The sequence below is a fragment of the Trichechus manatus genome, unplaced genomic scaffold (assembly GCF_000243295.1).
Source record: "Trichechus manatus latirostris isolate Lorelei unplaced genomic scaffold, TriManLat1.0 scaffold00091, whole genome shotgun sequence".
In the NCBI taxonomy this organism is placed as follows: Eukaryota; Metazoa; Chordata; class Mammalia; order Sirenia; family Trichechidae; genus Trichechus; species Trichechus manatus.
The window spans coordinates 5102231-5119358 of NW_004444027.1; the positions used below are offsets into that span (position 1 = coordinate 5102231).

At 44.5% G+C, this 17128-nt stretch overlaps 1 protein-coding gene and 1 non-coding gene across 2 annotated transcripts in view; both read right to left on the bottom strand.

The window, feature by feature from the left end:
• Positions 1 to 31: 31 nt before the first annotated feature.
• ZNF395 (zinc finger protein 395) overlaps positions 32 to 17128 on the bottom strand; it is a 28453-nt gene continuing 11356 nt past the window's right edge. Inside the window, exons 4-9 of the mRNA XM_004382188.3 lie at positions 13581 to 13816; positions 12969 to 13069; positions 11854 to 12151; positions 9985 to 10077; positions 8969 to 9069; positions 32 to 8644 (exon numbers count right to left, since the gene is read on the bottom strand). Coding sequence (XP_004382245.1) covers positions 8533 to 8644; positions 8969 to 9069; positions 9985 to 10077; positions 11854 to 12151; positions 12969 to 13069; positions 13581 to 13816 — 941 coding nt within the window. The 3' untranslated portion in view covers positions 32 to 8532. The remainder of the gene's footprint in view (positions 8645 to 8968; positions 9070 to 9984; positions 10078 to 11853; positions 12152 to 12968; positions 13070 to 13580; positions 13817 to 17128) is intronic.
• Positions 15804 to 15905, bottom strand: LOC111821594 (U6 spliceosomal RNA). The gene has a single exon (XR_002824960.1). It is a non-coding gene; the product is annotated as a U6 spliceosomal RNA (small nuclear RNA).

Consider the following 17128-nt stretch of genomic DNA (forward strand, 5'->3'; position numbering starts at 1 on the left):
CCCCCCCAACGCATACACACACACACACACACACACAACACAGAACCTCAAGGAGTTCAGCTACTGTGCGGTCTGTGAGGTAGAGTCATCTCCGTCCCTCCTGAACAGGGGGACTAATTGGCCCACCTTTGCTTTAGGGAGCAAAGATTTTTCTAGGATTGCTCTTTGACGACTCTCATTTAAAGCTTGGTTACCATGGGGATAATAGTAGTATGTTAAGATAACTAATTCTTCTACATCTCTCCAGGAGCTTAGTTACTATGGGGACAGTTAAGGGATCAATCCTCCTATTCGGTTTCCATAGCAACCATTCAGCTCACCTTTCCTCAGAGACTATCTCTAAGAACCAATAGCTGGACCTACTCTTAGTCATTTGCAAAGGGTCTGATTACTGTGGTTATGATGCTGTTATTTCATCTTCAAAGACAGCTTACCTATCTTCTCCCTTACCCACTATGTATTAAGGTGACTGGATTCCATGGAAACCATTAAACTTTCCCACTCTCCCCCAGTCCAGGAGTTCATGCTAGGGCCAGTAGTTATGCTTTCTGATTTTCCTTCCTCCACAAGCCACTTGTTCATCAACCACCACACACTTTGCCTTAATTTGTATACGGGAATATGATCATCTGCAGAGTGCCATGGCTCTCCTTAAACATTCTAGAAACTTGACCTAATACAAAGAGTCAGTCCATCAAAATCATCCTAAAATATTACCCAAGTGGGGCTTTTCCCTGACTCTCAGAGGCATTAACAAAATAATAATCTACATATGCTGTTTTATTTCATTTCCCGTAAGTCAGAAGTAGCCAGACCATCAGTAATCTTCCTTCAAGTATATTAATATCTGTGTTAATCTCTGGCCTGGCATGGGGGCAGAGCTCTTTGAAGGTAGCTCTTTGCAGGTAGGCAAGCTTGTTTGCAACAGGCCCATTGCCAAATATGAACATATGTATTAAGTGGTGAGGAAAGGCTGCTATGCTTATTTTAGCAGAATAACTAATCTCCAAAGGCCCTGAATTAACCTCAACTCTGTTTTTGAAGTCATCTTCTTGGATCCTGACAAGCATTCTATTTCTTCCTAAGCCATATCCACACAGTACCTAACAGTAAATCTTTCAGAAGTAACAGGTATTGAATTCTTTCAAATTTTAAAGACATTCTTCTTTAAAGTGGTTATTAAGGAACACTAAAACTCATGTCTAATTCTGAACTAGATCAGTTTTCTTTACCCAAAGACAGTTGAAAATCAGTCACGCTAGCAGGAATCAATTTATTTCAAAAAGCCATTCGAGCCCCTATTCAGGCAATTGATTTTTCTAATTTTCTACTATGCTTCCAACTGAGACGAGCTGAAACAAAGCTAGTAACTAGCTTCCATCTGCTACTTTGCCCAAGATGTAAAGTTCTTAACGGAAACATTAACCAGCTCATTTAGGTATCACCAACTGCTCTTCTTTCTCCTTCTGCAACCACCTCTCTATTTTTCCATGCATTCATGGTTGTTGAGTTCTAATATGGATATGTATTTATGAGTCTAGAACAGGCAACTTAAACTTTGTCTTCACATACACACACCCCAACCTACATTACAATTATTGTCCTTTCTCCATCATGGGGGACTCCTGCTACCAAAGCTGTTCTTGATTTCGAAGATATCAAAAACCAATCTAGCATTCTCCTCAACCTATAAGGTTGGGAAGAAATGGGGTCACATACCACGGGAGAGGGATAAAGAATCCTATTCAGAAAGTGCAATGATGTCCTCGGAAGTGGGGGGGGTGCGGTGCAGAACTGGCCCTAGTCAGAACTGTGAAATGGGCACAGCTGGTCGTGGTGTCTCTCTTCCCTTTCCCTGGCCCTGGTGCTCTCCTCTGCCCCAGGCTTTGGCTCTTCTAGACAGTGGAAAGTGAGCAGATTCATTCATGGTGAGGTATTAGTGACATCAGGCTTAAAAAGCACTTGCAATATAAGAGAACTATAAATGAGGACACTATCTAGCCTAAAGAAATGAATTGCTAGACATGGAATTCCAAATACCAGGGATAAGAGACACTGTTTCTAGGCAGGGGGCCTACTGTTATGCTTTTCAAGTCACAGCCTACAGACTTCCCTTTATTCCATTAGTCCTGACAATAGACTCAAATCAGGGAACAGAGGTACAGAGGGAGTTAGGGAACGCTTCTTGCTACATTAGGGACTAATGACTGGGTTGATAGCTTTTCTTTGCCTCTTTTTGATCATTTGAGTCAAAGAGGACTGAATAACAGGCAGATAGGATTGAAGAGTCAGAAAAACTACTGGGTTTGCCATTTTAACCATTTCTGTCTCCCCAGGTGTCTGGGTGATCCCCAAAACAGCATGTCTCCAGCCCCTGACCTGCCAGCAGAAAATCAGGATTCCTTCCTCCCCAAGGCCGTGAGCATCCGCCGGCGCTGAGGGCTTTGCCTCTAGGTCTCCACCCCCAGGGAGAACTCTCTGATTGTACCTACTGTCTCCCCCATGGCATGTTTCACAACACCCCTGTTGCTACATCAGAGTGTATTTTTGTAATTTCTCCAGCTAACATTTAAATGGCCCCATCACTCCTTCTCAACTGCCTCTTCCCTCTTCTAGGGGTGGGTTAAAAGAATATGACCAATCAAATACAAGCCTGGGGTTTTGACTTGTCACTGCCATAACTTGTTTGTAAAAGGATTGTCCTTTACTGACTGAATGTTTTAAACAAATATTTCTCCATTAAACTTCTACTGAGCAAATGGTTAATAAATCAGTTTGCTGTTTTAAGATTTCACATGCACAATCAAAACTGCCTCTCCCTGGAAGGCAGAGGCAAAAGGCTGCTTTATATAAAGTATACAGTGCAAGATACATGAGCATACACACCACAACTATACTGTGTTGCCAGATTCAAGTGGAGTAAGTGGGGGGAAACAGATGCACACAGCTGTGTGGAGTGGATGGACGGGACAAAGGACGGCAGTGGTCCTCAAAACTTTAGTGTGCATCAGATTCACAGAGAGGGCAAACTGTGGCGTTCCAGGTTCTGACACACTAGAAATTTGCATTTCTAACAAGTTCCTAGGTGAGGCAGATGCTGCTGGCTGGGGACCACACTTTGGGAACCACTGGATTGGGACATGAGGTAAAGGGTGGAGCCAAAACTAACAAGCTGATGTCATTTTTATCTCCAATTAACAATAAACACGTTAAGCGCTGCAACTGTCAGGGTCCAGACAAGAAATATACAGCACCTCAAATGGAGTAACTGAGGAGAGTTAAATGAAAGGACTATTAATAAAAGTAGACAAGGTTACAGGAAATCAGTTAAGGGATAGTACTTTTTTGGGGAGCTGGGGAGTCCTGACAGGGAAAAGGAAGTCTCTGGAACCCAGTGAGAACTGTAGTGCTCTGCAGCTTTCAGTAGAGAAATATAGCCACTTATATACTTTGCTAAGCAGCCAGAGGACTCAATACTCCAATTTCTCTCCTCCCACACCCTTCAAACTCCAGCCTGGTATCTCCTGTTGGCCAAACCCAACTGGAAGCCAGAATGTTTGGGCATTTGTTGATGCAACCCTAAAGGTCAGTCTCCCAGGGCACAGAGCTGCAAACAAACCTGGCACAAAGGCAATTAACTGATTTGGAGGACAGACAGGTTGTATTTTTTACTTTCTTAGAGGGAAGGAGGTGGGGCAAGGAAAAACAGAATGAGGAGAAAGAAGTCCTCCATTCTACCCCAATGTATGGAAGAAAAAGACAACCTCCCTCACCTGCTTCACAGGCTACTGGGCTTGACTGACTTCTGTCTTCAGGTCCCTGCATCTCCTCAGAGGTGGCATCACTCTCACCATCAAGCATTATTAGGGGTCCCTAATCCCCACTCCTAGAACTGCCTCACAGCCCCAAAAGCTTCTGAATGCCTCTGCTTTCTCTCCTCCTCTGCATACCCCTGTCACTGCACATCAACTTCTCACTACTCAGCACCTGCTTCTCTCATACAACCAGTGTGACTTAATATGAAAAGGATTTAACCAAGAGTCTCTCATCTGCCCTCCACCCCCCTACCTTGGATTCTTAAAAGGGCAAAAAATTTCCCCTTATTTTAAGTATACTTTGAATGCTTAAACACATTTCCACATCTCCGGTTTCTTCAAGCTTTGTTTATTTTACTTAGTCTTCCCTGAGTCTATAGCTGCTTCACTGTCTTTCTTAAACTTCAGCAACTAAAATTGCATCATGTAGTCCCGGTGCAGCAAGGGTTGTTGTTGTGCGCCACAGAGTCAATTCCACTCATAGCGACCCTATATGACAGAATAGAACGGCCACATAGGGTTTCCTAGGCTGTAATCTTTACGGGAGATCGAGAGGTCTTTTCTCCTGCACAGCCGCTGGTGGGTTCGAACTGCCAACCTTTCAGTTAGTGGCCAAGCACTTAACCACTGTGCCACCAGGGCTCCTAGTAGCAAGGGTGGGATGATGCTTTCTGCTTCCACCATCCTTCCCACCCAGGCCAGCTTCTAACTAGACATCTGGGCCATCACAATACATGGAATGACTATCTTTAGGGAATGACCAGGGAGTGAACCATGTTGCTCCCTGGGTTCAGAACCCATCCTGTAAGTAGAGTGTGACTTGTTTTCTCTTGAGTCTATTATCTTATACTGGGCCACTCTCCAGGAGACACAGGAATATGGCCAAGAATATGCTCCCCATTGTCAATATAAACATTATAGAAAACAGTTACCACCTGGATTAGAATCCTGGTGCCATTACTGCCTAGTTCATGACCTTGAGCAAGTCACTTAACCCGGTCTCCACATCTGCAAAATGGGAATGAGAATAATAACTCACACCTAGGCTATGGTGAGGATTTACTTCAGGTAATCTATGTAAACACTTGGCCTAGTATCTGGTAAATATTACCTACCGTTATTATGAGCAAATGGATGCATATGCTCTGCCAACAATGTGACATGATATCATTTGCTTAACACCAAGGACAATGATCTTATTTTTTGCAGGGGAAGAGGGCAAAGGGACAGGCACAAATTAAATCAAACAATGTACCATTTTATTCTTTATAAAATATATTTCATATTGCTGCTGTAAAAACATTACATTTCACATTTTTAAAAAAATTTTTAACAGTAAAAATAATACTTGGAAGACAGCCAGGGAAAAGGTGCCAATAAGACAAATTCACAGATGGGATTTATCTCCCTCTTCTCTTTTTTGCCCTTGGTAAAGTCAGAACCTGAGATGACCAACCAGAAAGTAACAGGACAGATTTATTCAAACAAACCAGAGCTTCCAAACCCAAAATACTATTTTCCTTCAAAGAGTCACCTTGGGAAGCTGTAGACTTACTACAACATGTGGCCATTGCTCAAAACACTCTCTGAAATCACAGAATTGCTTTCAGAGCCAGTTTAAAAGCCACCTAAATAAATCCAAGCAATTTTACTCAATAGTAAGTCCTTTTGCTTTGCACCTAAGACCTCAACTACCCCACTTGACCACAGACATGATTTGGCAGACTTGTGATTTACCATCATTAAGGCAATTCAAAAAACAGCACCACAGACTTTGAAGGTTAAGTCCAAGAACTATTTTGAATAAGGGTGACATCACTGGAATAAATGTACAGTTTCCCAAGGTAACTGCTTTGAAAATCAGTCCTATTAGTTTCAAAAGCACACCTCTGGCATCTTCCCTCAATCGGATTCTGCTGTCTGGCTGGGCTGGGAAGTAGAGAGATACAGAGATGAAGAAAACAGGCATGATCACTTGATTAATTCACAAACCACTCCCATCCCCCAAGAAAAACAAATGGGGCAACCCCTAGGACAGATCACATGTCAAGAACCAACACAACAGCAACAAGACAGAGGAGAGAACAGGCAGAGGGGCAGAGGAGACCAATACCACCAAAATGAGAGCAGGAGCAAATGCAGACAGGGAAGGCTGCACCAAAAAAAGAAAAAGGAAAAAAAAAACCTCAGTTTTTAAATTGTTCCATCAATTTCTTCTTTTATCATCCCTTCCTGTCCTGTGCACCAGTGACATGAGAAGCCTATCTCACTTAGAGAAAAATCTTTATACCCAGTTATATCTATCTACACAGTCCAAACTGAGTCGGGGAAAGTAAAGCAACTTTTCTAGGGAAGAGACTCAGCAAGAGCTCTGATTAAGAAAACTGCCTAGAAGAGAAGGGATGATCGTCCTGTGCCGAGTTCCTACTTCTCAAAATGCTCCCTCCCCTCACCACTGAGATCTGAACATGAACAACATGGGGAGGAAAAGTAATAGCCTGATGTCAGCTTTTAATTCTCAGTGAGGCAGAAGGGAGAAGAGGAAGAACCCTGGGCCACTTCTTACTGGCCTGGTTTCTAGCTTTACCAAGAATCAGAATCCCACATAATTTTTTTTTTTTTTAACTAAGTTTAAAAATATACTCCCATCACCACCAAAAACACCCATGCATAAGTGTGCCTTTCCCTTCTATCACCAAACAAAGCCACCATCATCCTTTACAATATCACACCCCTATTCTTAGACTTGCAGGGTTGTTTTGTTTTTTTTTTTTAACATTAAATGTGCCTTGGATTGAAAAGTGTATGTGTATTTCCCACGGGAGGCTGGCCAAAGGAACTTCAGTAGCCAGGTATTTTCACCTGGGACCAAGAGGACAGCCTAGATTAGAATCAAGGGGTAGACGCTGCTGCTCAGTCCCAGGAGAGGTGGCCTGGTGGGATTCCCTGAGCCCTGACATCTGGGATGCAGGTCCAGGACTCCTTAGGATAACTGGCACTGGTGGCCACACTCAAGCAGGCCCTGGGGAATTCTTCATGCTTAGAAGAAAGGTGAGGCTCCAAAACAAAAACTTGCCCTACTTTCAGGGCCCATGTCACTCAGTCGTTATTAATCATTAGCTAGCATGGCAATAAACTCCCTAAATCTCCCTTCCCAACAACAATATTTTTGCTTATTTACCTCACAAGCAACACGGCCCAGGTTCCCTTAAATTCCTGTGGTCTCCAGAAACACTAAAGGCCTAAACTCTAGTAGCTGCAAATTCAACCCCACATCTTCTTCACTTGATTCCTCAGCCTGAACCTCACACACACCCCAGGACTCCTGCCCCAGGAGTCTCTTTAACATCCAACTATCCTACCTTCAGGCAAGAGATGGTGCTCAACAGGCATCTGAGAAGGTTACAACCATCAAACTGACCCTCCACATCGCATTGACTAGACCAACACTGGACAAAGGATCCAGAACAACTTTCCTGTGTTAACTGAAGAGTCCTGGGCTCCTTCTCACCTTAGGAATAAGTTTAGATTCTTCCCAAAGGGGAAAGTTAGATAATAGAACAATTGGGGACCTGTGAGCTCCCTCTCCATCATGGGAGCCATCTGCCACTTGCCTTTCTATCTGTTCCCTTCTCTCTCCCTCTTCCACGGCCATCCCCACCTGCAGCCTTAGGAGGGATATTGGAGGCATCCCTGGTGAAGAACCTACCAGGGTCTCTGAAGATCACTGAAGTAAGAGGGCACTTTAATAGAGTGTCCAGAATAAAGGCTTCAGAATAAATCACGGAAGAAAACAAAGTGTTTTAGAAGAATCATTTCCATAAATGGAGGGAGGAGGCATCAAGAGGGCAGTGACAGCAGAGAGCTTCACAGATACTAAAACCCTCTAGCATTTCCTCAAAGAAATAGGAAAGAATGATCAAGGTAGTGTTAAACTGCCACATTTCAAAAAGTGAACTATCTTTAGCCTTTTGGCTCAGCTAATTTGGGACAGTCTTTAAAAACCTATTTGCCTGGGCTTTGAGAAGAAGCCATATAATATTTGTTGGGAGAAAACCCAACATCTGAGAGAACTCAGAGTCAAAGAGTTGTCACCAAGAAAGGGTTTCGCTTTTACTTCCATAGAAGCGGCTTGGTGAGAAGGACAAAAGCTCCCTTCTCCAGATTCAGACGGAGAAGAGGAGGTGGCACCTTGGAAAGTGCACAGAGACTCTTCCCACCCCCATTCGCGATGGGTCCTGCTCTCTGAGTGACCAGCCAGAAACTTTTTTTTTTTTTAACAAAAGTAAATTCATCTTGCTCACAGTTCCTTCTGGAAGAGTTGAGAAAGCAAAGAAATCACCAACTCAGCAAGAAACAGAATAAGCTGTTCCTTCTTTTGATACGTACAAACTAATACCCTAGAGAAACAAGGTGTGGGAAAGGGAGGGTCATTCATTCTTTGGTCTCTGGTTTACTGTAGAATACCCTCGCTCAGTTTTGGCTCTCTCCTATTTTAGGGGAAAAATAGTTTTGTTTCTTTTTTAAAAAATAAAATGTTCCCCCATGGGGAAAAAAATGCTTTAAGTGTTAAACTTTGGCCAGTAGAGCCCCAAATCCACATTTTCACCTTTATCTTTTAGGTTTCTGCTGAGGGCTTCTTGTGACACGTCTGCCTTTTGTCATCCGGCTGCAGGTCAGGGCCAGAAAGAACAGAGGATGAGCCGGTTCGACAAGTTCAATCCAGGAATCGCTGGCAGGCCTTCTTCCACCGGCAGGCTGTGCACCACTGGTCTCGATGCTCAATGCCGTACACTTTGCGGCACTTCTTCGCTTCCCCACGGGCTTTCCTGCCAAAGGAAGAGTAATGAGAATACAGAGTCACACACTGGTGGTTAGAACTGGACAGCAGCCAAGCAAGAGGCTGAGCAAACACGAAGAGACTGGAACGGGTGGCTCAGAATTGAAGCCGACAGGGCCAGCAGCCTGACTCCCAGAGGGCAGGTGGCGAGAAGCACAGAAAATTGAAAGCCTTCCCCAAACAGCACATTCTCCACATGGCCTCCCCAATCTTGACTAACTCTGGTGATGATGATTTGGAGGACTCAGAGTCCCTACTTCCAGTAGAGATGGTGGGGACAGAAACCAGAAAGGCAAGATAGCAAACGTCTCACCTGGCACTGCTCTGGGCCCGTGGTGAAGTGACAATCAGGTGAGATTTCATTGCAGGTGGTGGCTGTGGGGGATCGCTGAAGCTTAGTGACCGGCTCCGAACCTGGGCACAGTGGAGAGAGGCTGTAAGTCCAGGTCGTGAGCACGAGGGCAGTCATGAGAAATGAGAGAAGCACTCCTACAGCACAGTCAGCAACACTGACTGAGCCCCCTTTAAGTGCTGGGCCCTATATCATCACTAATGCAGAGGCAATGACACCTTCTGGGGAAGAGGACTCCAGGTAGAGATGAGTGCTCTGCAACAGGGGCCAGGTAATGGGGTGAGGTTGAAGAATGAGGAGCAGGCCTTTAAGGGTAAAAACTGAATACGAGCCAAGGGCAGGGGTCAAAGGCAGCCACTTGTGGGCCATCTAGTGGGTTGCTCCCTACAGGAGATTTAGACAGTTACCATCTATAAAACAAAGGGGAGGGATTGGCTCAATGGCACCTTCTGCCACTTAGGTTTTGCCATGTGTGATAACTTTCCTGTAGGAGATAGTTAAGACTAGAGCTCACCATGTGTGGTTCAAAATTACTTACAGTTTATTTAGTTCAAGGACAAGCAGCTGAAGTCATTGGTTCACAGTGGCCATCAAGATTTCTGACCTATTCCACACACCCCTTCACATGCTCCTATCTTCTTTATTTTTTCCCACCTTCTTCTACTTCTCTTCAACTCCCCTACAGAGAATTCTCTCCCTTCCTCTCTCCTCGATACTAAAACCATAATCAGCACCCACAGACAACCTAGCCTGGAGATTTTCTTGGCAATAAACCCGCTCAATCTCCATACTCTTGTGTAAGCACCCTGCTTTCACTTTCTAAGAGAGCCTGTGACCAGCTAGGGATTGCTATGGTAGCAGGGAGAGTGTATCAAGATCTTCGAGAGGTTTAGGGGCTGGAGGCCTCTAGCACTGGATATGTGTGAAAGAGCCCTAGGCTTGTACCAGAGCCCCAGAAAGTGCTGAGGACCACTCACCGGAGAAAGGGAGGAAGCAGTGGAGGGGGCGGCAGCCCAGCTAATACTGGTATAGATATGCGGAGAGACGGGGATCTGAAAGGACGGCAGAGCCTGCAGAGACAAGAGAGAGTCAACCAAGGTTCCATCTCTGGAGGCTTTCAAAGTCCAGCAATCATTCTGTAACTTCACATTGTGCAGCACGAGGTGTAATCTCTGCATCTTGGAGATGACCAGGAAATACTGGGATAGTAGAGATGCATCTTCCCAAGAGAAATATCAGAGTTTCCAAATGTTTGAAGTCATCTCCTGGAGCCCTGGTGGCGCAGCGGTTATGAACTCGGCTGCTAACCAAAAGGTCAGCAGTCCGAATCCACCAGCTGCTCCTTGGAAACCCTATGGGGCAGTTCTACTCTGTCCTATAGGGTCACTATCAGTCAGAATCAACTAGATGGCAATGGGTTTTTTACTCTTTTTTGGAACTCTTCTTAACAGTTGTTCTCAGAGTTGGTTAACATGACAGCCTCATGACTTAATCACAGAGAATTAAAATCTCAGCCTGATTACCTACCAAGAACATGATATAGGCAGTTCCAAAAGAAGTCTAAAAGACTTTGGGTGGCATTGCTGGAATAAGTGTACGGCATCCCCAGGCAACTACTTCAAGGTAGACAACCCTTGCACGGATGCACAGGTTTAGGTCTGTTTGTGAAAACATCAGCCACACTCAGGATCAGCCACACAATGTGAACCACAGTTGCCTAAGGGGCCACCTGAAGTTAGGTAACTTGAAATAGCTAAGCAGCCACTCATTCTAATCAGAGGGAAGCCTGGCTCATTTTAGAAAGGATTTATTACTGAAAGCCCTGTTTTTAATGACTAACTTGCAAATCAGCCCAGAGTCTGATAAAACCAAACTGTAGGCATACAAGGATTTTAAGAAAAACTGGCACATAGCAGCTGCACATTCACTGAGCACCTACTATGTACAGTGAAAACCAAACTCACTGCCGTTGAGTCGATTCTGACTCATAGAGATCCCACAGGGTTTCCAAGGCTGTATATCTCTACCGAAGCAGACTGTCACATCTTTCTCCTGCAGAGCCACTGGTGGTTTGGAACAACCTATCTCTCGGTTAGCAGTCAACCACTTTAACCACTGCACCACCAGGGCTCACGTACAGTGAAGACCACCCTAAGTGTCACCCCTCCATGACCACTTTCCCAACCACACAGGCATAACAGACTGTTCATTCCTGGACACACACTTTGCTCGTGCTCTTGTAAAGGTACTTCCAACTACTTATTATAATTTGACTATTTTGACTATTTATTATATTTATGCATCATAATTATTTTGACTATTTATTATAATTAAACAGTTATATATTCATTTCTCTCTCCAGCTAAACCATGCACTTCAAAAGGGCAGGAACTATGTCTTATTTTATCTGGAAAGCTTAGCCCAATGCTTCACACATTGTAGATATTTAAAAAATGGTTGGTGGATTGTTTATTAATGTAACACAATTCTAGGAACTAGAGATTTGCTCTGGGAACCCCAACTCCAGTATTCCATCCTCTTTAATAAACAGTGATATAATAATTCTCCAGCCCAAATAAATTAACTTGCTTACTTAGGGAATTCAGCTAGATTTTTAGTCACCACTCATGACAGCTACCAATTTAAAACTTTGGAATTCCCACATTCATTGAGTGTGAAATGATTTTCTTTTTCCTTCTCTGTACAAGAGATTAGCAATTTGGCCAAATGGTTCAGCCTTCAGTCAGGGTTGTCAATGGTCTCTGATGAGGCTGGCCAGTCACAAGCCAGATACTGAATGTCCTCACAGACATAAGGCTGAGCTACCAGAATGCCCCAGCCCATACCTGGTACGCATGGTCGGCCTGAATGTGCCAGAAGGAACCAGGAGCTGACTTGCTGAGAGTGCCAGAGGGCAGGTAAGTCTCCAGGCCAGGGTGTTCCGGGCCTGAGGACTGGGCTTTGGGAGGAGGTGGTGAAAGAATGGCAAGAGGTGTGCTGGTCACACTAGGGGTGGGAGCTGGTTCAGTTGTGGGGGTCCCAGGTGCAAGGGTGCCAGCAACAGCAGCAGATTCTTCCTTCATCTGCACCTCTGTGTAATAGAAATCCTCCTCCCGCTTGAACTGGTCAGAGTCCACAGTGTCCCTGTGTGGGAGGGAGATGTGGCCATGATTAGGTACAAGTTGTCTCAGTTCAAAAACAGGGGAACCCAAGGTACTCAGGGCCACCGAGCAAGTCAGGGAAGGAGCCCAAGAGAACACGTAGAAGCCCATCTCCTGATGTGGTGTTACAGAGGATTAGGCTCTTGCACAGCAGTGGGAACTGTTTTTCCTGGTGCCCAAGGCTTCTGCTCTCACAGAACCTGTGAGAACCTCTCCTCCCACAGGAGTTATCAACTCTGAGTTCGGCGACGAGTCGTCCCCGGGCCCCATCTACTTGCAGTCAAGCTCTTTCCTGAAGGGCTGAGTCAGTTCCTCTGTCATGAGCAGCCATGAGGCTCAGCCCCAGCTGTGCATGGAAATAAGTCCCTGGCTCCAGAAGGCCAATGCTAATGGAGCTCTGGCTCTCCAGAACCCGGCCTCTGTACTTCTTGGCAATAGGGTATCAACAGTGACTGAACCAAATTACCCTACTTCCATCCTGAACCAAAACCATATCTTGCTTCCTACAGTGCAGCAAGAAGACACATCCATAAGATGGATAGAACTCCCTTCCCATCCACAGCAAATTCATTGTCATCACTCATCATGATAGGAAGGTCCTTCCTTCCCACCTATCTTTTCAACAGGCTATGTTGCCCGGCTCAGGGGCAGGGATAAACCCCTGAAGAAGGAGGAAGGTGAAAAGGTGTTCTCAGCAAGTGCTTTTCTTAAAAGCATTCTGGGCTGTGGGTCATAAGGAGTTAGCAGGGTGGAAGAACCCCTGAATGGTACCTCAGACAAAGATGGGGCTCCATACCTACCCCAGGTGGAGGGCTTTAACATGTCGTTTGATGCCCACAACTGAGCGCAGAACTTTGCCACAGTTTGGCCACAGGCACTTGTACATCACCTTCAGAGAGTTCTAGGGGAAAAGGAAGACCAGGTAATTGGGATATGTTCTTCTCCCTCATCCCTCTCTTATCCTAACCTAGGGGAGACTTCAGCTTCAACTGGCTGTTACCCTCTGCCTTCTGGCAGAACCCAAGAAAAGTGTCTAGGAAAGGGGTTCTATAGGACCAAAGAAACTGACAACCTGGACCCAACAAACAGTCTTAATGGTAAACAGCAGGACTTGCTGCTGTAGAGAGGAGCCCACCAGACCTCTCATGCATAAGCCTCTGTAGTAGTGCAAGAAAGAAGGTAAGGATTGGGATAGAGGTTAAAAACAAAACAGAACTGCATTAATGAAAAGGAGTAGGCTCCTGGGAATATATCATGAGGTAATAGAAGCAGTAAAAGAAAACTGAAATGGGGCAGAACCTGGGAACATCTAGGACCTGTAGGGCCCCTCCACTGCTGGCTGTCCCTGCCCGTAGCTGCTCACAGACATTAACCCCACCAGCCCAGGCTCACACTCACACTACACCACATACCTTTCTTTTGCGTGGAGCTGGTTCATCCAACAGGAAAGGGTCAGGATCTGTTTCAAATCCATTGTCAGTTTGGGGGGAACCAAAGACATCTCCCAAATACTTGGGGCTGGCCTGGGGGTGGGGGGGAGAGGGGGTGGAAATGCCACTGCTCCCGCTCCAGTGCCCACTGGTGGTGCTGCTGCCGCTGTCGGACACGTCACCACTCTCCTTCCACAGGTCACAGGCTGAGCGGGAAGCTGGTGGGAGAGAAGACAAGAGGATGCCCACGGTTTGTATCTGGGCAGGGCTCTGGCATGGCCTTGTCTATGCCAGATTCCGCACCGATGGCCCAGGTTGGGAGACCATGAATTCTAGCCTGGGAGCCTGGGTTCTGGAGTCCAATTCCTGGCTCTGGCTCTGTCTGGCTTTGCCACTCCACCGGGAAGAAAATAATCTCCCCTTTGTAAGCTGTGATAAAAATGGAGAGTGGGGAAGGGAAAAAGCTCTCCTGCCTTTTAGGCCTCCAAGGGTGGGTGAGAATGCACACATACAAGTATGTCAAATACTACCTGGAAAGCTTTCCCTACAGCTATTCATCCTATCCAGGGTGGAAAGGCCAAGTTAAGAGCTTCCTGACTATGCTTTCTTGAAAAATGCCTTTCAGTAATTTAAGCCCCAGCAAGAACACTAAAACCTGTGAGTGAAAAGAAACCATTCAGTTCTTACAACTATCAGGTGGGTATAACATTTACCAACGCTAGCTGCAGCCCAGGTTGCTCCTCTTTTTATTCAGAAGAGACATACTTGGAGAAGGAAAGACAAGCTCTGAGAGTATGACTAGTCACAGGATGACTGGAGGCTCTCATGCCTGCTGTGGCCCTGAGCCGACCGCCCTGTTCCCAACAGTGCATCTCAACAGGGAGAGGTCGGGTGAGGTGTGGTAAATGCTCAGTTTTTAAACTGTCTGTCTTCAGGCTGCTTTAGACCCAACCCAGACTCTTTCATTCCTAGGCCATAAATCTGAATTTATATTATAGGAGAATCTAAAATGCTGATAGACAGAAGCAGGAAGGGGGCAGAGGGCTGTGAAACCAACAGATATTATGCCTCATGTCCCCAAGAGCCCCAACGCCTAACACGGCCATTCCAAAGGAGCCTCCTTATCCTGGATGTCAAGACTGAATACCACATTCCTCATGGGAATGATAAAATCCTCCTGCTTTTCTCTCACCCTGCTCCATATTCCAAACTGCTTCTATGTTAATCTAAACACCTGGAACAGACTCCTAGCTGTCCATGTTCCCAACCCAGGTTCTTCTTAAATTTCTCATCTATTCAAACAGAATGGAACAGGAAGGATGGAACTCTTCCCTTCCTAAATATCACTGCCAAGTCTCAAAGCTGTGGCTTTCCCTTCCTGGAAAGCAAGAGGTTACTATATCTACAAAGGGGCGTTAAACCAGAGTAGACCTTTAGGGCAGAACTCAGAAACCACCCAAAAGGTCACACACATCCACTCAGGAAACCTAGCAGGGATCAAAGTTCCAGGCAGGAGAAAACTACATCTGGAGTGATCAGGACTCTAGGATAAAGGACAGGTCAGGCGGCAGCAAACCCTACAAATACAACAGGTGTTCCCTATACAGGATTAGGGCATAACCACTTCAAATGGCTCAAACTGCAAAACTGGAAAATTGGCATAGAAAGGAAGAAAAATATAAAACGAAGCAAAAAGTTAATATCATAAATTAATCTATAAGTTATATGATAAACATAAGTCACTGATAAGTTATTCTATGTAGATAGTACGTTTCCCTAGGGCAAGGACAATAGATATTCAATACTGTGAAAATGAAGAACACTGAGAGTTTACAGTGAACTTAGAAGAAATATTTACAATTTCCTCTGCTCTTGCCATCTCTACACACACACAGTCACCCAAGTAATAGAGACCAAAGGGAAAAGGTGACTTAGGTACAAATAGCAGCCACGATAAGGGCAAGGTATTTGTTGTTGTATACACTTCGCACTGCAGAATATTTCAATATAATTAGCTCTTTATATATACAATTATAATTAGCTGCCAAGGAAGCCATTTTTGTGTGGTAAAAATATAAATAACAAAACATATGCCAATTCAACCATTCTTACATGTATAATTCAGTGACACTGATTACATTATTCATGTTATACAACCATCACCACTATCCTTTTCCAAATTATTTCACCACCATTAAGACACTCAAAAATATGGAATGCCTCATGAATTTGCATGTCATCCTTACAGAGAGGCCACCTTAATCTTCTCTGTATCATTCCAATTTTAGTATATACTACTGACAAAATGAGCACAAAGGGACTTATTTTTCCACTGACTTCAACAATAAAATCAGAAATATACTGTAATGGAAAAAAATCTTTAATAGACAATTAAAAACTTTTTATCAAAAAGGAACTTAGGATATCAGGATTATGTCATATTATCAGTGAGCTGTGTATACGTTGGTGTGTGTGTACATGTGTGTCCCTGTGTAATACATACTTACACACACTTCTGCTGGGAATTAAGTTAATGATTTTCTTTCCCTTTATGACACTTCCCTAGAACTTCACCCTGCTGACTAACTATTACAGATCTCCTAAGCTTATAGAATTCCCTGAGAACTTGAAATTGACTCTTTTCTTCCCCCTTTTGCTAATGTAGCTCCAAAGTGCTAACAGAGTAGGCATACAATACTATGCTTCACAACCAGATCAGAGGAGGTATACAATACTATGCTTTACGAGATCCCATCAAAGGGCAATGACTTACTCTAGCAGCCTAGTCCTTGGGTGAAATAATAAAGGAGTTACTTATCATGCCTTTCAACGTACTTCTATCTAGTGAGATTACTTATGAGGGATACCTGTAAAGGCCACTCTCTCCTCCTGGCATGTGTTTAAAGCTAACCCCATATTTTCCTACAAGCTCCTGAGTAACTTGTAATTCAATCAGATTTCACCAATGAAAAAGTTATTCCCTGGGAGTAAGTTAGGCCAATCCTATAACGAAGTTCAAAAAAAATTCAGGTTTACTACCAGTCTTGTCAAACTACTAATATCCAGCAAACCTTTCCTTCAGTATTACTGATAATGTATTTTGGAGTCAAACTAGAGGAAATTTGTTTTACTTTACAAATTTGCTTTGAAGTAATACTATTGATTTTTATGAAGCAATTAGATGCATTTTAGACTTCAGATAACTTATTTCAGGTCCTTGGCCTGTTTTGTTGTTGTTGTATGCTATCAAGTCCCTATAGGACACAGGGTCACTATGAGTCAGAATCGACTCAACAGCAACGAGTTTAGCGACCCTGTATGACAAAGTATAACTGCCCCATAGGTTTTCCTAGGCTGCAATTTTTATGGGAGCAGATCACCAGGTCTTCTCTCCTGCACAGCCTCTGGAGGGTCTGAACCGCTGACCTTTTGGTTGGCAGCCGAGTGCTTAACCACTGCTCTACCAGGGCTCCTTCTTTGGTCTGTAGGCCCACACCAATTTACAAGGCTGAGTTAGGCACTTGGAATGG